General features: G+C 39.2%; 1 protein-coding gene across 1 annotated transcript in view; it reads right to left on the minus strand.

The window, feature by feature from the left end:
* Positions 1-26,981, minus strand: part of bckdhb (branched chain keto acid dehydrogenase E1 subunit beta) — a 298,175-nt gene that overhangs the window by 173,291 nt on the left and 97,903 nt on the right. The window contains exons 7-8 of the mRNA XM_043686954.2: positions 22,165-22,262; positions 8,861-8,971 (exon numbers count right to left, since the gene is read on the minus strand). Coding sequence (XP_043542889.1) covers positions 8,861-8,971; positions 22,165-22,262 — 209 coding nt within the window. The remainder of the gene's footprint in view (positions 1-8,860; positions 8,972-22,164; positions 22,263-26,981) is intronic.

A 26,981-nucleotide genomic window follows, 5' to 3' on the forward strand; every position in this document is an offset into this window, starting at 1 on the left:
TCCTATAACTGCACATTACCTGCAATGGTTCTCCTCTCATTCCTGCAACATTATCTGCCAGTATTAACTGAAAGTATGTAAGGTTTGTGTGCTTAGAGTTTTCTTCCAACTAGTTATGAGAAAGACACAAGCTGTTATCCAGAGCTTACTTGATGACAAAAGAGATAGAAATTAGTACAAAAAAGTAACAAGTCTGTTTATGACAGATGTCAGAAAATACAATTGACAACAAGAAGCAAGATCAAGAATATGCAGTTTATAAAGTCCTAAGAGTACTTGAGGTGTTATGTGTTTACCTGATACTGGATAACAAAGAGCTGGGAAGCATTTTCGGGAGCTGGTAAAGATATGATGGGCCAAATGATCGCCTCCTGTATTATAAGATTTTATTATTCTACTCAATGAAACCAAAGTTACCTAATTGTATCATCAGTAGTAGCAAAATTAGCTGATATCTTTGAGTTCACAGTCACTGAATGCTTTTTATTTCCAACTTGCTTTATCAGTGGGCATTGTCCTTCAAGACAGGAACGGGGAGAAAGTAAGCATTCCAGTTCAAGTGTCACAAATTCATCATTTCTGCTCAAAAGCACATCCTAGAACACAGCACACTTGTGTATCTCCATGTTCGACAAGGTTCCCCATGGGAGACTGGTTAGCAAGGTTAGATCTCATGGAATACAGGGAGAACTAGCCATTTGGATACAGAACTGGCTCAAAGGTAAAAGACAGAGGGTGGTGGTGGTGGAGGGTTGTTTTTCAGACTGGAGGCCTGTGACCAGTGGAGTGCCACAAGGATCGGTGCTGGGCCCTCTACTTTTTGTCATTTACATAAATGATTTGGATGCAAGCATAAGAGGTACAGATAGTACGTTTGCAGATGACACCAAAATTGGAGCTGTAGTGGACAGCGAAGAGGGTTACCTCAGATTACAACAGGATCTGGACCAGATGGGCCAATGGGCTGAGAAGTAGCAGATGGAATTTAATTCAGATAAATGTGAGGTGGTGCATTTTGGGAAAGCAAATCTTAGCAGGACTTATACACTTGATGGTAAGGTCCTAGGGAGTGTTGCTGAACAAAGAAACCTTGGCGTGCAGGTTCATAACTCCTTGAAAGTGGAGTCACAGGTAGCTAGGATAGTGAAGAAGGCGTTTGGTATGCTTTCCTTTATTGGTCAGAGTATTGAGTACAGGAGTTGGGAGGTCATGTTGCGGCTGTACAGGACATTGGTTAGGCCACTGTTGGAATATTGCATGCAATTCTGGTCTCCTTCCTATTGGAAAGATGTTGTGAAATTTGAAAGGATTCAGAAAAGATTTACAAGGATGTTGCCAGGGTTGGAGGATCTGAGTTACAGGGAGAGGCTTAACAGGCTGGGACTGTTTTCCCTGGAGCGTCGGAGGCTGAGGGGTGACCTTATAGAGGTTTACAAAATTATGAAGGGCATGGATAGGATAAATAGACAAAGTCTTTTCCCTGGGATCAGGGAGTCCAGAACTAGAGGGCATAGGTTTAGGGTGAGAGGGGAAAGATATAAAAGAGACCTAAGGGGCAACTTTTTCACGCAGAGGGTGGTACATGTATAGAATGAGCTGCCAGAGGTTGTGGTGGAGGCTCGTACAATTGCAACATTTAAGAGGTATCTGGATCGGTATATGAATAGGAAGGGTTTGGAGGGATATGGGCCAGGTGCTGGCAGGTGGGACTAGATTGGGTTGTGATATCTGGTCGGCAAGGACGGGTTGGACCGAAGGGTCTGTTTCCATGCTGTACATCTCTATGACTCTATGTATGGTTTTATTCTTTTTTCCAACATGGATAATCACAGGTGACTGTTCCATCCTAATACGTGGTCATCTGATTGACAGGTTTCAGTCATTTGACAACATACTAATTTCGGTTCAGAATAAGTATTCCTTATTGATGCTTTAATGAGCTAAACGCAGCCCAATGATTGTAGCCATCTTAAATCAATTCTTTTCCTTCTTTTAAAACCATTTTAGTCCATAAAAAGTCCATGGTATAAAAGTCAAATAATGAAAGTGAAAAATGGAGAGTCCATTTTTATCACTATTGAAAAAAGTTCTAACTCCCAGAATTACTATGAATTAAATATTGAGTCTAGATAAGGTTATGGCCAAACAATCCACAGAATACCTCAAGTAATATGTTTTTAAGACAGCTCCCACAAGTTTCTTAATTAACTGTCTGAGCATTAATGACACGGCAGGCCATCAAATACCATTAAAAATTGATAAACAGTTCAAATTTTTTAATTTTGATGATCTGGCCCTGAAACTCCCACTAAAGCAACTCCATTGTGGACCACCTCAGCCATTGCTTATATTTTGACATTTCATCCTCATTTCTTGGGAAATACTCCCCTGAATTCGAGAAACTGCACTCCACATTCTCAGCTTTACTGAACTATTAATTGTACATGGACTTCTCTCAAGCAACACCATGTCCCCCAAGCACTTTCGCAGCATTTCTGAGCCCAAACTCCAATGACTATCTGCACCAACTGTCTCCTAGGATTTCTCTGAATCCTAACTAAAATACCAGTGGTTTTCTCAGTAACAAACCTTAACAGCAACACTTTTCTGCATGAAGCTAGTTTCTGGTGCTCCCTCTCATACTGTCTCACCCTTCAACCACTAATAACCCTGAACTGTTCTTTACTTCTCACCGAACTATATGGACTAGCCAACCAAAAACCTCTCAACAATCCTAACCTTGCTCCTAGATGGCACTAAACATAACTAATATTTTGGAACAGTCATGAGATTTTTTTTAACATTCATCAGGGAAAATGGACCAACAGAACTCTTCTGATTTCCCAATTGTGCCATGGGACCTTTCAAATCCACCTGAACAGACACAAAAGTTTACCAAAGAATACTGACCGTTAGGAATAAAATAATCAAACTATAACTAAAACATTATTTCGTTCAAGCCTGACTTCAAACCATCACATTGCTGAACTTGGATGAACTTTGCAGAATGCTTTGCGATATCCAGCGTATTCTGAATGAAGCACTAGGATCCAACATTTTGGAATAGTTTGGCTATGGCCACAGGTAATTCTGCTGCATAAATCGTCAGTATTATTACTGGAATGTTGCCAGGGCCTATAGCTTTTGCAGCATCCCTTCAGCCATTTCCTGGTATATCTTTTGAAGTGAGTCAAAATGGCGAAAGACTGGCATCCAATACTGGGGAACTGAGGAGGAGGCTAAGATGGATCATCCAGCTGACATTCCTGGCTGATAACTGCAAATGCTTTAGCTTTGTCTTTTGCAGTGGAAAGATGGCCTCTCCATTTGTCCCATGTCAGTCTTTGAACCACATATTTATCTCTCAAATCAGATTTTTTTATGCTAATTTAGGTGTGGGTCAGATAATAATGCAGACATGACCACCTTTGAGGATCCAATTCTTAATTTGACACCTATCTCCTCATAATGACTATTCAGAACCTCATTTGCTGCCTTGCCTTTATCACATACAACCACCACATTCCTTTGTACACCTTCTCCTACCTCTCACCCCCAACAAATCCTTAATCGATTTCCTATGCCATGGTCAATTAACCCTCCATCCTTCAACTCTCTCTCTTATCCAGAAATCTGAAAGGAACTCAAACCTGTTGAACAATTGAATGGCTAAGACTCCTGCACTCTCAGTCCCCTTACCTATTCATTTATGCATTCACTCTCTATCTCTGAACACTGACCAATCAGACAATCGAAGCCGAGGGGAAGCAACCACCTTCTGGTGCAAAGAAACCAGGTTATTTTCACACCTCCTTAATGTGTCGCAGTGTCTATAGTTCAGATCCCATCTCAAACTCTTAGAGGATGCTGCTCAAACTTCAAATTTTTGCTTAAGATGTGTTTTCTCTGGACCAAACCATGAACCATGAACTCTCAGGTGCTGCAACTGTCGGAGATTACTTGCCCTGCCATCCTTTACTGTCTTACAAGGAGGATTTGAATATATGCTGTGTGGTAAACATCAACATTGTGTCATATAGCTGCACAGCATGGAAACACTCTTTGGTCCAACTCATCCATGCCAACTGGATACCCTAAATATATGTGATCCCATTTGGCCCATAACCATCTAACCCATTCCTATTCATGTCCCCATGCAGGTGCCTTTTAAATGTTGCAATTGTACCAGCCTCCACCACTTCCTCTGGCAGCTCATTCCATAAACAGATTACCATCTGCATGAAAACGTTGCCCTTTAGGTCCCTTTTAAATCTTCCCCCTCTCACCTTAAAACTATGCCCTCTAGTTTTGGACTCCCAAAATCCAGGAGAAAGATCTTAGCCATTCACCCTATCCATGCCCCTCATAATTTTATAACCTCTATAAAATCACCTCACAGCTTCCGACACTCAAGGGAAAAAAAGCCCCAGCCTAATCATCCGTTCCCTATAGCTCAAACCCTCCAACCCTGGCAACATCTCTGTTAATCTTTTCTGAAATCTTTCAAGTTTCACATCCTTTCTATAGCAGGGAGACCAGAATTGCATGCAGTATTCCAATAGTGGCCTAACAAATCTCCTGTACAGCCGCATCATGACCTCTCAACGTCTATACTCAATGCACTGACCAATAAAGCGAGCATATCAAATGCCTTCTTCACTATCCTGTCTACCTGCAACTCTATTTTCAAGGAACTATGAACCTGCACTCCAAGGTCTCTTTCTTCAGTAACACTCACCAGGATCTCATCATTAAGTGCATAAGTCCTGCCCTGATTTGCCTTTCCAAAATGCAGCACCTCATATTTGTCTAAGTTAAACTCCATCTGCCACTCCTCCCTCCATTGTTCCCAGCTGATCAAGACCCCGTGGTTATGATGAACAGGATTTAGATTCAGGCTATAATTCTATGATAATATCAAATAAAGATACATTAAAAACAAAACGGTGCAATAAAGATCAGAAACAAAAATACCAAGTAGATTGCCAGAATTTACTTAATAAGCGGAAAGGGAAAAATTAAACTAAAAGAATGAGAAAAAAAAGAGAAAATAAAATATGTAATTAAGAGAAGAAAGTTTAATTGTAACACATCCAAAAAAACAATATGTTGTTTGTGGAGCAGTAGACTTTAGAGTTAAGGCAGAATAAAAATAAATTAATCTAAAAGAATTAAATAGATCCGTGCATAGTGTCTGGCAAGCCAAATGGTGTTAAAATTGAGAGAGACAAACTATATTGCTCATCATGAGAGATGGTGAACAACAATGTAGCAAAGAAAAAGAATAATTAATTATATAGCAGTAATTTGTTCTAACTTAGCCTTACATGACAAACTAAAATCTTTGAATGAGATTAGATCATGACTGGGATTAAGCAAACTGTAAACTTTTGCAGCACCACAGCACATAAGTAGCTTTATAAAACTGACATCTCATTTTCAGGTATGCCTGGTGACGCTCCTGGTCTTGTCACTGAACCAGGGTTAATCCTCTCGGTTAGCGGTAATGGTAAAGCAGAGATATGAGTCAAGATTTGAATGGTGCTGGAAAAGCACAGTCGGTTAGGCAAAATCCAAGGAGCAGGAAAATCGACATTCGGGCAGGAGCCCTTCAAAAGGAATGCTGATTTTCCTGCTCCTCGGATACTGCCTGACTTGCTGTGCTTTTCCAGCATCACTCTAATCTTGACTCTGATCTCCAGCATTTGCAGTCCTCACTTTTGCCCTGCAGCAGAGATATGCTGAGCCATAAACTCAGTTTGTGGCTGAATAAAATTCTGGGTTTTTTTTGATAACTCACAACACTTCTTCATTGCCCATTTCTGAGTTTGGAGAAATGCTCAAAATCTATCCAAATCAGTACGGTGGTAATGACTCAGAATATAATAGAAGATAATCTCAATGGGAAGGTGATGCTTCATATCACAAAGACATTGCAGTCATGCCTATAAATACTTCAATGGACAAGCCCATCTGCTACAAATTGATTAGTGAGGACGAGGTAAAGTATAATTTTCCCTCTTGTTGATTCCCTCAGCAGTTGACTTAGGCTTGATTCATCAGGGAAAATGACTTAAGGCATTGATGATTTAGCAAAAGGGAAAATGGGCAAGTGTGCTAAACGAGTTACAACTGTACAAAATTTGAAGCTTTTACAAAGAATTTGTGACAGATTTGAATTTGTAATTCAGTCATATAGAGAAAGTTCATACAAAGCAAAACAAGCCAGATGTACTTCAATACAAATTACCATCAATAACTGCAACATTGACCCTGGAATGAAACAGGGGTTCTAAAAGGACCCAAATATACCTCTTGTCTAGGAATTAATAGAACTTAAGTGAAATGGAACAAGCAAACTTAGAAAGGACTACTCATGCAATGATCATGTAAAAGTCACATAACAGATTGCTAAAATTGGTTCTTGCAACCAGCAAAGAGGATTTTTGGCATTTATAACCAGGTTCTGCTTCTCCAACTGATCCTTTGGTTGCTTGCTTCATTTAGAAATTTGTTATGATGCCTCTTTATTAGTCAGTTTTGTATGATATTCAAAATACCATCAGAATTCCTAAGAACCTTAACCTAACTACATGCAGAACAGACCCAGACAGATTTAGGTACTTGAATCAAGCCTTCAAAATGCCAACACTGTGGCCCATGATGTCTCAGTGGTACAATGCTAACACAAAGCGATGTCATCAACATGACTGTAAATCATACCTTTGGTCTCTTAGGATCTAAAGATTTGCCTCTCTGGGGTTAAAAATTACAGGCAAAGTATTGTGCTTTAAAATGAAGGCAGAACTGACAAGTCCTACTGATTACAATAAACTATATGATGCAAGAGTGAAATCCTTTTCTCCTGATGTGAACGATAAAATCACTCAAGAGTATACATAGTTATATGGCTATAATCAAATATACTTTGGCCTCAAATCCTCTTTATAAACTACATGTCTGATCATCTTGCTGTCAATTGTCCTTAGGGAAGTGGATGAAATGGCTTCACTTTTTTCTTAAATAATACGTCAGTGACTTCTTTTATATACCAGGGATACAATGTTCCATTCCCTTGAACGAAGTGGGTAGTGGTGAGAAACATGGGAAGATGTAGTATAAATGAAAAACTCAGAAGTTCAGTATTGTGAAAAAAAGACCTTCTGAATTGCTTCTTGTGGCTTAAACATTAAATGTCAGAATGCTGCTAATGATTGGCAATTACCTTATTTGACACATTTGCATTCATTACTAGCCCACCTCACTTCTATATAGCTTCTAATTCTCTTGTCCCCAGGGAAACTAAAAACACCAATTCCCGACATGAAAGTCTGAGTGGTTACCTGATGGCAGCAGTTTGCCATTTGTTTCTCTGGGCATTTATCAACTCTGTCTTTATCACCACATCCCTGCATACCATGAGCACTGTCCTGCTCCACCTTTCATCCACAAAACTCGGCACCAGCAAACTACCAGTCTCACCACATCATCATCATTATCATCATCATCAAGGGGCTTTCAGACACATCACTTCAACCCTTCCACGAGTTTACTTTGAACTTCAAGAACACTTCCAACTTGCAAGCTAATAGCAGGTGGCTTATGCAGGAGAACGCATCATCTCATGTGCTGGATGCATCACAGGGCACTTAGCTCACTTTACATTTACTTGGAGGCCACCAGCCTTTGTGGCTTTTCAGTACAGAGGGAGAGATAGACAGGTAGTCACAGTTAGAGCACTAAACAGTAAAAGATATAGACATGTTGTTATACGACACTGTGTTCTGTGATTGTCACAGCTACAGCATGTGACAGTAGCTTCAGTGGTGAACACATTGCTTCAACCAAATGGTCATGACTGAAATTCAAAGGGATCCAGTCCTTAGTAAAGTATGATCAATCAGGGGATACTGCCACATTCATTCAAGGGTAATCCAAATGTTTCCCTAGTTACAGAAACTTCTGAATAATTCTGATGAATAAAATTAGAAACATTTCACACATGCAATGATAGCTGTAATTGCTGTCAAACCAAAGTAAACAGATTATTTGCAAAGCATAAAACATATACACTTGTAGGTACAAATGGACACATGTCAAATTTTATCATCATCCTTTTGTTTCTTCCTGCGTTGCTGATTTTAAAATAAATATTCCACTTTAAACAGTAAGTACAAATATCTGGACAACAGGATAAGAAAATCTGCTGGCTAAAAGATTAGATTAGATTAGATTAGATTAGATTAGATTAGATTAGATTACTTACAGTATGGAAACAGGCCCTTCGGCCCAACAAGTCCACACCGCCCCGCCGAAGCGCAACCCACCCATACATTTACCCCTTACCTAACACTACGGGCAATTTAGCATGGCCAATTCACCTGACCTGCACATCTTTGGACTGTGGGAGGAAACCGGAGCACCCGGAGGAAACCCACGCAGACACGGGGAGAATGTGCAAACTCCACACAGTCAGTCGCCTGAGGCGGGAATTGAACCCGGGTCTCTAGCGCTGTGAGGCAGCAGTGCTAACCACTGTGCCACCGTGCCGCCCACAAAGTTAAATACAAGGATTTTTACAATGCTCCCTGCTGAGCAAGGACGTATAGATACCGTTATGGATACAGGATATTATGGAAAATTGGAAGAAATACTGTCTGTTTATGCTCTTCATTAAAATGTGAATAGATAAAATATATTGAGAAACACATTAGCCTAGTTTGTAGTTAAAACAGCAGCAAAGCCTGGGAAGCAGTACAGTCTAGGATCTGGCTACCATCTTAAAATCCTCACAAACGTATTTTGAAAAGTTTCTGTTGCAATAATCAATGATCTGAAAGTATAGGCCACCAAGCCCTACCTTACAAACAGTCTCAGCATCCCAGGGTAGAATTGTTCTTAAGTCAATTACTTCACATGACACTCCCAGCTTCTCCTGAGCCATGCTGGCCACCTCTCTCATCACATGAACCTACAAACAGAAACAGTCAGTTTAGAATTACCGTAAACAAATTTATTTCCTGTTGTAGTTTGAACGTTTGTCAGTTATACAGGCCATAAGGAAAAATTTAAAGCAACAAACTTAATTTTCTTCACTCTCTTATTTTTGATATTTTTAATTGTTTTCTTTTCAAGAAGCCAATTGTGGGATTTAGATGCCTTTTCTCATCCAGCTGAAGCCGTAACTTTTTAAGTCAGAAACTTACCACCATTTAAATAATAGAAAAAAATACTGACAAAACTATTCACTTTAAAATTCAAATATTGCTTTGGACACTAGGATTGTAAATCCTACAAATGTTACTGAATTCGCTTGCTCTTATTAGGAAAGAGGTGAGAATGAGGTTCTTATGAGGATAAAATCTTCAGGTCAAGAGCAGGAGACCTCAATCTCCTGTACAAGAATTCCATCAAATGCAGAAAAGTTGACAGATTTACACTTGACTGAACATGCCAAGAAGATCCATTTTGTGAATTACATTTTTCTAGTATGAATACATCTCCATAGAATTAAGCCCTACTTAAAGGACATGATAAATTAAAACCTAAATTGAAGTTTAAAGTACCCAATTCAAACTAATGCCATGTTTGCTGCAGCTGAACTTTAAAATACCAAATTACAGGTATGAAGTGCTTCTCTCTTTTTTCCTAGCAACGTAAATCATGGAGGACAATGCCAGCTGTGCCAATGAGGTACTTTCAGTTTCTATATTTATCTCAATATGTAACTATTTTGATTGAGATTCATAACTTATTGCCATTTGCTTTTTTACTGAAACCATTGCAGTATTGTTCTATGAACTCCGATCCAACAAAAAATGAACTAATGTCTTTCAAATTCATTGTACTTTTGACCCTGGATACAAATTAAGATAGAATGACTGGGTTTATATCCCTTATGTCAAAACATTGTTTCAGCATATTGAGCCACCAAGGTCTTTATTTTTAAGTTAAAGAAAGTTACATTAATTATTAATCTTCTTCACAGACCAGATAATTGCATTTTTAACTACAATACCTCTCAAATTAGTGACTTTTCTTCATCTCTGCCCCACCTCTCCTCCAAATACTAATCAACATGGTTATCATTGTATAATAAGAATCCACAAATACCTTTGTGGTCAGCATCCCCACTTGCACTATTGACCATATTATAAGGAACACCAGTCTGTAACTGCACATGATCTCTGACCTGCAGACACAACATACACTACTTACACATCCCACAGAAATAGCTGAAAGGCTGTTGCCACAACTTGATTTTTTTCCACAACTGTGCATGCTGCACCTACTTCTGTAATCATATCCAGTTATTTCCTGAGCAACTATCAGCCATCCAATACTGCCATACTTCTCACCATTGCAAGTTGCTCCTTTATTCAACTTTTCACTCTTAAAGTCTATCCCCTGTCATCACTGCTTTGCTACCTCCTTCCCTGCCTTCAAAATCCACTTTCTGAGCTTCCATTCAAACTGATTATCCGCTTCCTTCAAACTCCTGCTAGGTAATCAGTGACCATACACTGTTCACTGCCCTATAAAATGGTTTGATGTCTCATGGTATGGAATAAGGACCAAAGAAATGTTATTAACTGTTGTTCTATTAACAAGCCTTTTGCAATTTCTTTTAACTTATTCAAAAAATACAAAGAACCAAAAGTATGTTACAGTCATCATTCATTTATTCCTACTTCAAAGCATTTGAAAAGATGAAAATTAATTTTGTAGCTATATTACAAAGTGCAAATGATATTTAAGACTTAACATATTGTGTGTGTGTGAGACTTTTGTTGATGAAACATTTTTAACATATTTTCAGGATGGAAATGAGGCGAACAGATACTCAGTAATTAGACAGCAACCCATGAATTTGCATGTAATGCTAGTCTTGAAACCATATGAGCCACAATAATTAAAAGCAAAGATCAGAAAGTGTACTCAAAGGAACATTGAAGGGTTAGCAATTACTATAAAGTAGCTGATGGTCTAAACACACTTAACGAATAAGGTTCTCACTTAAAATCAGAACTCACTTTTTTTAACTGCTAATCATCCACATGTAAGTTCTAACACATTTTTATTCACTTGCTAGATGTGTCAGCTGTAGCTATCACTCATCCCCCAACTGCAAACAGTTTGTGGATTAAACATTGCAAGGAATGCAAGGGATTAAACAGAACAAGCAACCAAAACTTGCTCATTAATAGCAAGCACGGTATTTCTCAATAGACATTACTTCCAGTATTTCAGAGGGTTTATGAGGAAAGCAGGAAAACTTTTAATTGTCATATACCACTCCAATGTTATTTGAAGAAATACATCTAACTCTAAGGTCAGGTTCTGCTCTCAAATTTTGTAAAACACTGGTCTCAGTAACTCCTAAGGACATTCTAAACCACAGTACCCATTTGAATGCAAAGAGTTCAAACTGACTTTCAGATTTCTTCTAAAGTTCTTCTGACGCATCTTAACCATACTTGTTGATGTAATAGCTTCCAGCAGCATCACAATGGCTGCCCTATCAACAACTCCATTTCAAGGAGGATTGCCTGCTTTTCCTGTCACTGCTCCAGCTGAAAGAAGTTGCCATCTGAAAATGTCAGAGCTGTTCTCTGACTCCTGACCTCTGATCTACTATTCCAAAACACAAGGCTTGATTTCAATTCAGTAAGGGGTTGATTCCACAGCAATGAAGATTATCAGTCACATGGTTCAAATCTCATCTCAAGAAAGATAAAACAATGAATGCACTGTGCTTTCTGATAGGGGACTCGGCTTTACTTAAATGGACTAATGCTTTATATTTGTCCTATGAAGTTTGAGGGACCATTTAACAAAACTTAGGAGAATGAGATGTGACCTCATTGACACATTCATGGTGCTTGACAGGGTAGAAGCAGAGAGGCTGTTTCCCCTTGTAAGAGAGTCTACGATCGGGGACATAATCTCAAAATAAGGAGTTGCATGTTTAAGGCAGGGATGAGAAAGAACTTCTCCTCTCAGAGGGCTGTGAATCTGTGGAATTCTTTATTGCAATGGGCTGTTCAGGCTGGGTGATTAGTAAGGAAATTAAGAGCTACATAGAAAAAGGCAGAAAAGTGGAGGTGACAATTATCAGATCGGCCATGATCCCACTGAACAGTGAAGAACTATGATGGGTTGAATGACCAACCTCTGACATCTTGTGGTCTTATAGTACAACATAAAACAGAGCCACTCCAAGCAGCAAGGTGCTACCTTTTCAAGCTGCTTGTGCCATTTTAGAGTCATAGAGTCATAGAGATGTACAGCTCTTCGGTCCAACCTGTCCATGCTGACCAGATATCCCATCCCAATCTAGTCCTACCTGCCAGCACACGGCCCATATCCCTTCAAACCCTTCCTATTCATATACCCATCCAAATGCCTCTAAAATGTTGCAATAGTACCAGCCTCCACCACATCCTCTGGCAGCTCATTCCATACACGTACCACCCTCTGCGTGAAAACGTTGCCCCTTATGTCCCTTTTATATCTTTCCCCTCTCACCCTAAACCTATGCCCTCCCCCACCCCCAGGGAAAAGACTTTGCCTATTTATCCTATCCATGCCCTTCGTAATTTTGTAAACCTCTATAAGGTCACCCCTCAGCCTCCGACGCTCCAGGGAAAACAGCCCCAGCCTGCTCAGCCTCTCCCTATAGCTCAAATCCTCTAACCCTGGCAACATCCTTGTAAATCTTTTCTGAACCCTTTCAAGTTTCACAACATCTTTCCAATAGGAAGGAGACAGGAATTGCACACAATATTCCAATAGTGGCCTAACCAATGTCCTGCGCAGCTGCAACATAACCTCCCAACTCCTGTACTCAATACTCTGACCAATAAAGGAAAGCATACAAAACGCCTTCTTCACTATCCTATCTACCTGTGACTCCACTTTCAAGGAGCTATGAACCTGCACTCCAAGGTCTCTTTGTTCAGCAACACTCCCTAGGACCTTACCATTAAGTGTATAAGTCCTGCTAAGATTTGCTTTCCCAAAATGCACCACCTTGCATTTATCTGAATTAAACTCCATCTGCCACCTCACAGGCCATTGGCCCATCTGGTCAAGATCCTATTGCAATCTGAGGTGACCCTCTTCGCTGTCCATTACACCTCCAATTTTGGTGTCATCTGCAAACGTGCTAACTGTACCTCTTATGCTCGCATCCAAATCATTTATGTAAATGACAAAAAGTAGATGGCCCAGCAACGATCTTTGTGGCACTCCACTGGTCACAGGCCTCCAGTCTGAAAAACAACCCTCCACCACCACCTGCTACTTTTGAGCCAGTTCTGTATCCAAATGGCTAGTTCTCCCTGTATTCCATGAGATCTAACCTTGCTAATCAGTATCCCATGGGGAACCTTGTCGAACACCTTACTGAACTCCATATCGATCACATCTACTGCTCTGCCCTCATCAATCTTCATTGTTACTTCTTCAAAAAACTCAAACAAGTTTGTTAGACATGATTTCACACGCACAAAGCCATGTTGACTATCCCAAACCAGTCCTTGCCTTTCCAAATACATGTTCATCCTGCCCCTCAGGATTCCCTCCAACAACTTGCCCACTACTGAGGTCAGGCTCACTGGTCTATAGTTCCCTGGCTTGTCTTTACCACTTGTCTTCTTAAACAGTGGCACCACGTTTGCCAATCTCCAGTCTTCCGGCGCCTCACCTGTGACAATCAGTGATACAAATATCTCAGAAAGAGGCCCAGTATTCACTTCTCCAGCTTCCCACAGAGTTCTCAGGTACACCTGATTTTGTTGCTTGAAAACCTCTGCTATTTTTAAACAAAGTGAGCATGTGAAGTCAATGTGGTAGAGGAATGATGGAATTTAATAGATTTTTCTGCAGCATACAATATCTCCACCAAACAGAATCTGTTTAATCAGAATCTCTACTGACTGAAATAAACAATACATATGACCAAAACTGTAATAATGTCTCCGAGTTATTTCTCCAGCAAAATGTAGTGATTGGAGGATAGATACATGACACAAAATTGCACGTCTGATATGAATCATATTGATTCTCAGAAGTACATTCTCCAGGTAAGACTGATGGTGCCACTAGTCATCACCTTCATTCTGCCCTGAATTTATGGTGTCACTATAAGCTGCCATTTTTAAACACTGCTCAATGCGTCAAAAAAACCCTCTTCATCGTCCAACAGAGATTAAATAATTTTCTAACATAATGTAGAAAGATACCTTACCCAACCAAATATCTTACTGATAAAGATCTCGGAGAAGTTTTCTCACTGATATGAATGTGTATAGCTTTTAAAACTACACTACTCAAAGCAACTGTGTAAAAGGGCCAACAAATCGAGACACAGTGGTCATTAACAACAATTTTAGCACCTAAAATCATACACATTAATTATCTTTGACCTCTAAATGCAGCACTCAAGATGGATATTCGCATGTAGCGTCTTCACTATGTTGGTCCTCTAGGGACTATTTCAACCTACTTCCAAACCTATGCTATGCAGTAGTGGTAGCACCACGGCCTCTGCAGAAGGTCCAGGTTTGCCTTAGGATGGTGATGGCCACTGGGAGTGTTTCTCTCTGACCAGGCTTAAAAAGCATTTCAAAGTCCACCTTTTTCAATTGTGCATTTCAATTGTTCAACTTTCCCAACACACTTATTCCTACACACAATCACTTATAGGAAATTGCCACTTAGCTTTTTGTTAAACTGTTCATAACAAGGACAGCACGGTGGCTCAGTGGCTAGCACTGCTGCCTCACAGACCAGGGTCTCAGGTTCAATTCCATCCTCGGGCAACTGTCCGTGTGGAGTTTGTACATTCTCCCTGTGTCTGCGTGGGTTTCCTCCAGGTGCTCCGGTTTTCTCCCACAGTCCAAAGATGTGCAGGGCAGGTGAATTGACCATGCTTAACTGCATAGGTTAGGTGCGTTAGTCAGAGGAAAATGGGTCTGGGTGGGTTACTCTTCAGAGGGTCGGTGTGGGCTTGTTGGGCCGAACGGCCTGTTTCCTCACTGTAGGGAATCTAATCTAACCCTATGTAAATATAGCCTGTTACATTTTAATTCCAAGAATGGCTCAGTATTATTCTGTGGGCACAGAAACAAACACTTCTGGAAATGTAATTAAACATTTGAAGCTGTGGTTAAGTATCCCCTGATATAATATAGTTTGAGTCATAATCAAGAGCTTGATGAACTGCAGATTGGCTCAATAGAAAGTAAACTTTTAGAAACATATGTCATAAAACAAGGGCGAGTAAGATATGGATATTAAGAGCCACAATACCTCCCACTTTCTCCCTGCCCCCCCCCAAAAAATCCTAAGGAATTTGATTTTTACAATATATCCATTCTTAGACTGTTAAAATAGTGGTGTTTACACTAGCAATTAGTACATAATACTAGCAATGAATCTTTCAATTTCTATCACAAAAGTGTCATAAACATTTTGAGGTAATTGCAAAGTTTTTTTTGAGAATGTAAACTGGAAACATCACCACATTGAAAAAACATTCATACGGCTTTAACAGGTGTATTTTGTCCCTTTTTTCAGAAGAAAGGTTGAGACAGAGGCTGGAATCGAACCCGGGTCTCTGGCACTGGAAGGCAACAGTGCTAACCACTGAGCCACCATGCCACCTGTTGAGCCATCACCTGTAATGAGTTTATTATTTCGAGTATCTTGATCGAGTTACAGATAAGCCATTTTTTTTTGTCTATTTGTTAACTATAGTGTATGAATAAATGGTTATTTGTTTCAAGCCTGAGAGTGTGACCAATCGAATTGCATCCAGAATGCAATGCTTTATAAAATAAGAAAACCTTAAGGTCTTGGCTAACTCCTTGACATATTTTGAAATGATTTGGTCTGGGTATAGAGTCACTGAATCCTACAGCACAGAAACAGACCCTTCAGTCCAACCAGTCCATGCTGACCATAATCCCAAACTAAACTAGTCCCACCAGCCTGGGCTTAGCTCATATCCCTCCAAACCTTTCCTATTCAAGTACTTATCCAAATATCTTTTAAACATTGTAAATGTACCGGCAATCACCAGTTCCCCTGGAAATTCATTCCTCACAGAAACTCTGCCTAAATAAATTCCCATCATGTCTTTTTTATATCTTTCTCCTCTCACCTTAAAAATATACACTCTAATCTTGAAATGTCCCATCTTAGGGAAAGACACCTGCCATTCACTTTATCTAAACCCCTCATGACTGTATAAACCTTGATAAGGTCACCCCTCAACCTCCTATGCTCCAGTGAAAGACGTCCCAGCCTATCCAGCCTCTCTTTTTAACTCAAACCCTCCTTTCCCAACAACATTCTGGTAAATCTCTTCTGAACCCTCTCCAGCCTAATAATATTTGGGCGGCACGATGGCACAGTGGTTAGCATTGCTGCCTCACAGTGCCAGAGACCCGGGTTCAATTCCCGCCTCAGGCGACTGACTGTGTGGAGTTTGCACGTTCTCCTCGTGTCTGCGTGGGTTTCCTCCGGGTGCTCCGGTTTCCTCCCACAGTCCAAAGATGTGCAGGTCAGGTGAATTGGCCATGCTAAATTGTCCGTATTGTTAGGTAAGGGGTAAATGTAGGGGTATGGGTGGTTTGCGCTTCGGCGGGTCGGTGTGGACTTGTTGGGCCGAAGGGCCTGTTTCCATACTGTAAAGTAATCTAATCCAATCTAATTCTTCCTAAATCCTGGTGACAAGGAATGGACACTTCACTCCAGAAGATGCTTCATCAACATCCTATACAACCTCAACATAATGTCCCAATTCCTATACTCAAGAATCTGAGCAATGAAGACAAGTGTGTTAAACGTCTTCTTAACCACCCTGTTTCTCTGTTCAACACCACTACTCACTGTCCTATGGTTAACTGTAAAAGTCCTGCCCTTGTTTGTTTTACTAAAACGCAACACCTTGCATTTATCCAATTGAAATTCCATCTGACACTCTTCAGCCCATTGGCCTAGTCGATCAAGGTCCTTAACACCATCAAATACCTTAATCAGTGCAATCACAATACAAAGGAACACAAGTTAATTTGAAAACTTCAGATCTAGATAAGTTAAATACATTGTTAAGTGCAAGAATTTTTAAACATAACATTTTTAAGCAAGGTTAAAAATCAACAACTCCACATTATAGTCCAAAAGGTTTTTGGAAGCACTAGCTTTTGGAGCACTGCTCCTTTGAAGGAGCAGTGTTCCGAAAGCTAGTGCTTCCAAATAAACCTATTGGATTATAATCCAATAGGTTTATTTGGAAGCACTAGCTTTGATTGTGTGATTTTTAACTTTGAACACCCCAGTTTAACACCAGGATCTCCAAATAATTTTTAAGCAAGCAGGTTAGAACAAAGAATGAAATACATAAAAGATGCCAATGACAAACTGACAAAATAAGTATCAGATCAGACATGAGCTCAGTGAATGGTGGAACTGACCTGATGGATTGAATGGCCTACTTCTGTTTCTATTTTTATGGTCTTATCCTGGGACAAAAAGTGTACATCAGAACTGAAAATGATCATTTATTCATTTTGTAGCAGGAAACTACATATTAAACTAATACTACACACTAAGGGTGGAAGATATGAATTTGGGATCACCAAGATACTAATAATGCACACTAAGGATGGAAAATATGAATTCAGGATCACCAAGATAATTGACCTATTAAAATTTTCAACAACCATCAAAATTTGAAATCAACAATTCAAAAATATTGCAGATATTAAAGAGAATGGAGAAATGCAATCCAATTCACAAACAAGCCAGATGTCAGTATTAAAATATATAATAGCAAAGCAAAACTTTACTACACAAAAAACAATATTACTAAATAGAAACAATTTTTAAAAAATAGAGTCCGACAGCTGTTTTTTTGTTTGCTATTCAAAATGACAAACAAATATATCCCAATCCTGTAAAGTAAGGTCATGTGCATAACCCAGGCAATCCTATTAGAGTCAGAGAGGTACAGCATGTAAACAAACCCTTCAGTCCAACTCATCCATGCCGACCAAATTAATCTAGCCCCACTTGCCAGCATTTGGCCCATATGCCTCTAAATCCTTGCTTTTAAATATTGTACCAGCCTCCACCATTTCCTGTGGCAGCTCATTCCGTATACACACCACCCTCTGAGTGAAAAGGGACCCTTTTAAATCTTTCCCCTCTCACCTTAAAACTATGCTCTCTAGTTTTGGACTTCCCCCAATCCAGAGGAAAGACCTTAGCCATTCACCCTATCCATGCCCCTCATAATTTTATAAACCTCTATAAGGTCATCCCTCAGCTCCGATGCTCCAAGGAAAAAAGGTCCCAGCCTAATCAGCCTCGCCCTAAAGTCCAAACCCTGCAAACCTGGCAACATCATTGTACATCTTTCCTGAGCCCTTTCAAGTTTCACAACATTCTTTCTATAACAGGGAGTCCAGATTTGCATGTAGTATTCCAATAGTGGCCAAACCAATCTCCTGTACAGCCACAGCATGACCTCCCAACTCCTATACTCAATGCACTGACCAATAAAGGTGAGCGTACCAAAAACCTTCTTCATTATCCTGTCTACTTGGGACTCCACTTTCAAGGAACAATGAACCTGCACTCCAAGGTCTCTTTATTCAGCAACACTCTCCAGGACCTTACCTGATTTGCCTTTCCAAAATTCTGCACTTCATATTTATCTCAATTAAACTCCATCTGCCACTCCTCGGCCCATTGGCCCATCTGATCAAGGTCCCATTATACTCGAAGGTAACCTTCTTCGTTGTTCACTACACCTCTAATTTGTTGTGTCATCTATAAACTTACAAACCATACTTCCTATGTTCTCACCCAAACCCTTTATATAAATGATGATTATTATTACATTTTATCAGAAAGAAGATCACAATAATTTGAAGCTAGTGTGGATTTATGGAGTCCAGTTCTGTTCAATTAGACTGGTTCTCGTTCTTGATTCTGAAACTTAATAGGTAAGTTTAATTATGTAAATATTTGATCTTTCAGATAAGGTAATTCACAAGAGTCTTCAGAAAAAACCACAGCTCTCAGAAATTAATCGTAAATTGTAAATATTTGAAACAGTGAGACAAAAATAACTAGGAACTAATCTTCTACAATATTATTTTTAATTAAGCATCAGCAATTAGGAATATCACTTTTGTAACCTCTGTTGTTCGTGTTAAGTAATGAGATTCCCAAGAACACTGCAAACAGATCATGTAAATTTGCAAATTATACAAATCATTGTAGGCATACTAGAATTTTTTATTTTATAGCTCAAAGACATCTATAAAGACTTAGTCATAGGGTAAATGGAAAGTAGATTATATTTAATGTGGAGAACTGCAATGTTCTGCGTACCAATGAAAGATCAAAAACAATTTAATGGAACAATGAAAGCAAAAACAACTTTTTAAACATGCTAAATCTATGTGTGATGGTTGTGTCATTTGAAATATTATTGCCCTGTAAGACAATGTCTGCCAAGATGAGTAGAATATTAGTTTATGAACTATTCACAAATCCAAGACATTGCAAAGGTTACTGCTAGTTTATAAAATATTAGTGAAATGATAAATGCATTTTCAAAGGGACATTACAAAGCACAGTTCAAAAGAGCAGCAGGAATGATTCATATTTTTTGAATCAGTAACAATAGAAAGGTTAACTGAAACATCATGTGTCAAGAACATCCCACATAGCTACTGCAATGATGCTTTCACAGGAAGCACCAATGAAGTATTTTTGACTACACACAGAGGTTCTTATTGTCCAGATGATAGCATTGAAAAAATACTGACAAAGGATGCCTCTATCTTAACAACTGTCTATGTTCAACAGCTACAATGTCAACTAAAAGCAATGCAGCTCCAAAAAATTACAATGTCCAAGTGAGAGTCCATAGAGAGTTTGCCAATGTCTTTTAGAGTCATTAGAGCCCTTAACTTTGGAGACACTGGCTCCTTACAGTCTGCAATGAGACATCGCCTTAATCACAATGTATATTATATAATTGCATTAAGCTATTCATCAATGCTCTATTTGCCATAACTAAAATGTCTATCACCTATCATGAGAAGGTGTTGAGTAGCTTAGGCTTGTAATCATTTGGGTTTAGAAAAATGAGAGGAAATCTTACTGATACATATATTATTTCTTGAAGGTTTGAAAGGATAGATGTGGAAAGGCTTTTTCCCACTGTGAGACAGTCTAGAACCCAGAGACTATAATTTCAGAAAAAAGGTAGTCCTTTTAAGACAGGGATGAGGAGGAATTTCTTCCCTCAGTGAGTAGTGAATCTGTCTACCACAGAGGACCTTTGAGCCTGAGTCATTAAGCATATTCAAGGCTGAGACAGACAGATGTTTAATGAGTAAGGGAATCAAGGGAATAAGACAGCAAAATAGAGTCATAGAGATGTACAGCACAGAAACAGACCCTTCAGTCCAACTTGTCCATGCCACTCAGATATCCTCGGTTAGAGAAAGTGAAGACTGCAGATGCTGGAGATCAGAGTCGAGAGTGTGGTGCTGAAAAAGCATAGCAGATCCGGCAGCATCCGAGGAGCATACGAATTGACGTTTCAGGCAAAAGTCCTTCATCAGGAACGCTCATTCCTGATTAAGGCTTATGCCCGAAACGTTGATTCTCCTGCTGCTCAGATGCTGCCTAACTTGCTGTGCTTTTACAGTACCACACTCTTGACTCAGATATCCTAGATAAATCAAGTCCCAATTGTCACCATTTGACCCATAAGCCACTAAACCCTTTCTATTCATATACCCATCTGTCTGCCTTTTAAATGATGTGATTGTACTTGTATCCACCATTTCCTCTGGCAGACAGTAAGGTTACACTTTAAAAAGTTGAGGAACATCACATCAGTCATGAACTCAGGGAGTAGCAGAGCAGATGTGATGGGTTGAGTGACCTATTGCTGCTCCTATGTCTTGTGGTCTGATGTGGAGCATGGAATTGGAACATACATCCATGTACTTGATTAAGTAAAATTACTTATTTTACTCCTATAAAATTTGAAGATTGAGATCCATTTGAATATCCATCTGGATACAGATTCACACATCACTCTTCTCAAACTGAGTGATATCAAGGGCAGAGCAAAGGCACCAAGATGCATTATTTTTCACAGGCGGATATTAAACAGGAGAGATCAATTTCACAAAACGTCAGAATTAATACAGTACAGGAGGTAAACATTTAACTCACTGTGTCTGCACTGACTTTCCATGTAAATAAGTACCATTCTCCTACCTTTTCCCCAAACCCTGTACAATGTTTCTACTCAAATAACGATCCAATACTTGTAATCAAACTGTCACCACTACACTGCCAGGTAGTGAATTCCAGATCTATTTTCTAAGAAATGAACACTTGCTCACATCACATCGACTTATTTTGCAAATTACTTTAAATCTGTGCCGTCTCATTCTCAATTCTTTTCGGAATAGTGTTACAAAAGAGCCTTCATATTCAATATTTTCTGAAGGATTTAATTTTTGAAGGATTGTGGAAAGTTGAATTTATTCAAAAACTTTGTGGAAAGACCTGGAATGGTTTAAAGGATACTGTGAAGATTAACTTTTCACTAAATAAAGCTTCCTAAGAATTACATGACTTTTTTTTTTCACATGACTGGTGATCACTGTCCAAATACCATGTGATGTTGAAGACTTTTATCTAATATCCTCTTAAAGGAAATCACTGGTAAATTTCCAGTCTATCGTCATTAATGAAATTTCTCAACCCAGAACTTCCAGCTTTATTTCTATATTTTCTACTTAAAACTAACAGGTTTCTTAGATAAGTTCAGTGTAACGTCTTTGCTCTTGTATTGTCTGCCCTGGTTAATAAAGTCTAGAATACTGCATACTTTAGAAGATGCTCTATTCTTCTGTCCTGCCACCTGAAAGACTTATACACATACACATCCATGTCTCCCTGCTTCTTCAGAATAGTTAGTTAACAAATTAATTAACATAACATGTACTGTACTCCATCTCTGCTTTTCAAAGCCACTTTATTTTAACTTGATTTTATGTCAAATACAGAACACCATCTATCTTGCTTCAGAATACAATATGCACAAATACTGACCTGAGTTCCCCAGGCAACAAGGGTAACATCATTTCCCTCCTCGAGAACCTCTGCTTGCGAAAGAGGGATTTGATAAGCTTCTACAGGAACTTGCTCCACTGAGTAAATGTAGATAAATAAAAGAAAATAAATATATTAATTTGTATATTATCATACAAACAGAAAATACTGTAAATACTCGCACTTCACAGGTCACAGATCTGAAATGTTAACTCTTGTTTCACTCTACTGGTCCCACTTGATCTATTGAGTATCTCCAGAATTTTGTTCTTACTTCAGATTTCCAGCCTTCACAGCTTCTAGCATTCACAATATTTCAGATTCTATTAGTTTGTGTACTGTTCACTAGTATGATTAGCACTTTATAATGAAGTTCACTTTTACAAAAGCATTCAAAGAAAGTACTTTTTCCTAATAAACAAAAACATTTTATAAGTGCATTAATAGAAATTTTTAAACAATCATATGTTCCATAAGAATAAGAACCTCCCTCATCTGGAATACATGTTACCAAGTCACTCCTGGATTCCGGAACTGTCTGTGTACAGAAATGACATCTCACACAAAAGTAATACAGTCAACTCTGACATAACACGATAGTTCCATTCTCGTGCGATCTTGCATTATAAGAAAAATGCACAATAGCCACACCATTTAAACTTATGGGACCAGAATCACATTATAGCCAATACAGATAAGGAAATTTTGTGTTCTACAAATAACGGTCTAAAGTTTTCAACTGCGTTAAAGTTAACTCACGTTGAAGAAACACACATTACAGCAGAAATGACTGTACATCTGTAAATTTTGATCACTGAAGCAACAAGAATGCATGTAACCCAAAACTGACTGCATCACCTTTTTGTTTGAGTAAATCCTCATAATTAAGATGAGAATTTCTTTCCTGGTTCTCAAAATATCTACAGTTACATATAAATACAGGTTCTAGTCGCCAGGGAAATAGGGATTAAGAGAACATTCCATCAAGGATATCCATTCCATCCGAAAGCGACTTCTTGAAAGAAACATTCAAGCAAGGTCACCGGGATTTCATTTGTGATAAAATCTCTCTCTGTCTGATGCTATCTCAGGATGACCCTGAGGTATTTACAATTTTTATTTAAAAAGCCTCCACAAATATAGAAGTGTTAACAGTACATAGGCACTAGATTCACTGCTAAGTGTTCTCCACAACCTTTCTTTGTGCAAATTAAATTACATTTTCTGTAAATACATTCCAAGTAAACTGAAATTGTATTGTTATTCTAGAGAACGCACTGCACAGCAATTTTACTTTCTGTTGATTCAGTTAACAAAAATCAAAACAATTCAGAAGAACAAAAAGATAAGCTATATACAATACTGCATAAACAATAATTCATATTGCAAACTGATTGGTCAGCTATGCAGAATGAACAATTTTGTCACATTGCATCCATACATGAGTTCGCCAACTGGCAGATTTAGCTCTGAAAATGTGGCAGGTGAAAAGTTCCATGACTTGTACTCCTCTCAGAGACAGCACAAGTTGCTTTCCAACAATGCTCCTCACTGGATTGAGAAATTGGCAGAAAGTGAGGATGGGCTGACAGCCATTGTACAATTGGCTCCAGATGTTTCAGACATTGGATTACCCTCTGTTAAGAAAAGCCAGGCTACAAGCATCTCAACACGGTTGCTACCATAATTGCTCTTTCTACATTTGCAGGTTTTTAATCAGCCTCAGAGTGACCTGTTGTCAAACAGAAGGATTAGAACAAACGCATCATATAAGGAGAATTATGAGCATAGGTGATGGAAAACTGGGATACACATGAGGAAACATTCATTTTATTTTAATCACTGATTACATTTTGTGTGATTAGATTAGATTACATTACAGTGTAGAAACAGGCCCTTCGGCCCAACAAGTCCACACCGACCCGCCGAAGCGAAACCCACCCATACCCCTACATTTACCCCTTACCTAACACTACGGGCAATTTTAGCATGGCCAATTCACCTGACCCTGCACATCTTTTGGATGAAAAAAAAAGTCCACACCGACCCGCCGAAGCGAAACCCACCCATACCCCTACATTTACCCCTTACCTAACACTACGGGCAATTTTAGCATGGCCAATTCACCTGACCCTGCACATCTTTTGGACTGTGGGAGGAAACCGGAGCACCCGGAGGAAACCCACGCAGACACGGGGAGAACGTGCAAACTCCACACAGTCAGTCGCCTGAGGCGAGAATTGAACCCGGGTCTCCGGCGCTGTGAGGCAGCAGTGCTAACCACTGTGCCACCGTGCCGCCCACAATGTTGGATGTTGGTAAGATTCTTGCTAGAGCTATAGAACAATACCAAGACAAATCAATTTGAATGGATGGAATGTGTGCTGCTGGCTCCACAAGAAGCAGAATTTGAAGAAGCTTATCGTTAATTGCATGGTGCAAAGTTATCATTTACTGGAAATGAATGTTTCAATCAACATCAGAGCTAAGTTAAAAACAGCAACGGTTGGAGAAACTCAGCAGGTCCAGCAGCATCTGTGAACAGAGAAACAGAGTTAACATTTCTTTGAAACTCACTGCTAAATCATTGTTCACCTACACTTCAAGAATGCCATTGGTTTCTTGATATGAATTTGGATCACACAATGATGCAGCACAAAACATATTACAGTCACTTCAGTCCTGGTGTACAGAATCAGCCCTCCGAAGTAGTCCAAACAGCAAAAACAACAGTTTACATTTAGATCATGTCTTTAATAAAATAAAGAATGCAGGACACTTTATACCAATGTTAAGAAGTCAAAACTTCATGTCAACCAACAAAAGCCAATATTAAGGTGAGTGGAAACAAACATGGTCAAAGATTTTGGTATTAACACACAGTAAAATGGCGAGGGAGGTAAAGAGGTTCAAATAATTGCTAAATGAGTTCCATTTGCAAATATAAGTTCCTGATATACACAGTAGATGCTTGTTTGCTTCATAAGAACAGAAGAATTAGAAGCAGGAGTAGGCAACACAGACCACTGAGCCTGCTCCACCATTTAATGTGATAATGGCTGATCTCATCTCAGCCTCTGTTCCACTTGCCTACTTGACTTTTCAACTCATTACTAATTAAAAATCAGACTATCTCTGGATATGTAGGAAGATGCTACCCTGACAAAAGTGGTGGCACACCTGTGAACATGAGCAGACGCCCTCTTTTGCTGTGGCATTTTTGAAGATTAAAAGTGCAGGTAGTGCCTTGGTGTTCCTGATAGTGCCTGGCAGAACAGCCTGCAGCACAGTGCCTCACCAACGTATTCTACTAACAAAAACACATCATATTGCTATCTCAGCTCTCAAGATGCAAGCAAGAAAAAATACAGTTATTTGAAGGTTTCAATGTTCGGGTCATTTGGAGCAGCCAAACAGAATTCCTTCTATATAAAGCCAAAAGAAATGCAGATGCTATAAATCAGGAACAAAAACAGAATTTGCTGGAAAAGCTCAGCAGGTCTGGCAGCATATGTGGAGACAAATCAGATTTAATGTTTCAGGCCCTCAGAACTGTTCTGAAGAAGGGTCACAGGACCCAAAATGTTAACGCTGATTTTTCTTCACAAATGTTGCCAGACCTGCTGAGCTTTTCCAACAACTTCTGTTTTTGTTCCAGAATTCCTTCCAGCTTCCTTTTCTGCATTTAAGACAATATAAAGCTATTGACTATTGTGACTTGAGAGCATTTCCCATTGCTGCCAAATTTAACACTTCACAAACATTGAAAGATGACCAAAACTGACTATCAAAAAAGAACAGAAATTACAATTAAGTCACAACAATGGAGACTACAGCAAATCACTTTGCTGGGAAATTCAGCTTTGCCAGAAGTCATTTTATACTTTTTAGGTAAAGGTTCTAAACAGATAAGCGTGGCCTACTGATGAAAAACACTCTGCGAAATCAGGTGAAAGAAGAATGCAATTTATGAGATCAGCAATACAATTTTGCAACACAAGTATATTCTTTTCTCATATTTACTCATGAGATTTTGTCATCAATTGAAGAAAAATTTATCTCCACAATATGTTAATCGTCACCATGGAAGTTAGCAAACATTAGCACTCTCACATTATCTGTCATCTAGAATTTTGCAAATAATCTATTTGCTAAGAGATTACATAGTAGATCTGTGGTGGTAATGATATTAAACATCAAGAGGATGTGACTAGAGTCTCTTATTGGAGGATGATAATTGCGTGGCGCTATGAGATGCAAATAGAACTCATCATTTATCAGTTAACTATCATATTATCCATGCCTTTTTACAATCTGGCACAGACTGCTCCATTATCTGAGGAAATGAGAATGCAGTTGCATTGCATACCACTGCAACAGTCAGCAACCAGTATGAATTCTTCTCACAACATAGGGCATGTCATTGATAAAGCAACTGATTTGAGTTGGACTGCTCTGAAGAACTTCCACAGAATGGTGTGGGGTCGAGATGACTGATCTCCAACAATCATAAACATCTTCCCAGGTTTTACCTCTAGCTCCTCCATCAAGTTTAATGGAATTCTGCCTTGGTGCCAATGGCAGTCACTTACATCTCTGGAATTCAACTCGTGCATTCTTGGACTAAGGCTAGTTAAATTTATGGTATGCTGAGGATGGTACTGCTGAGACACAAAGTGAGCACTGTTGAGCAGGTTAGTGATACGTAAATACCAAGTTGGTGGTCATGTGGTCATTTTGTTGATGATTATGAATAGAATTATGAAGAGTCCTACTAGGCCCAAAGTGTTAACTCTGCTTTTCTATCCATAGATTCT

Source organism: Chiloscyllium plagiosum, unplaced genomic scaffold, assembly GCF_037043375.1.
Source record: "Chiloscyllium plagiosum isolate Xiang-an unplaced genomic scaffold, Cpla_swu_hap1 HiC_scaffold_3, whole genome shotgun sequence".
Taxonomy (NCBI): domain Eukaryota; kingdom Metazoa; phylum Chordata; class Chondrichthyes; order Orectolobiformes; family Hemiscylliidae; genus Chiloscyllium; species Chiloscyllium plagiosum.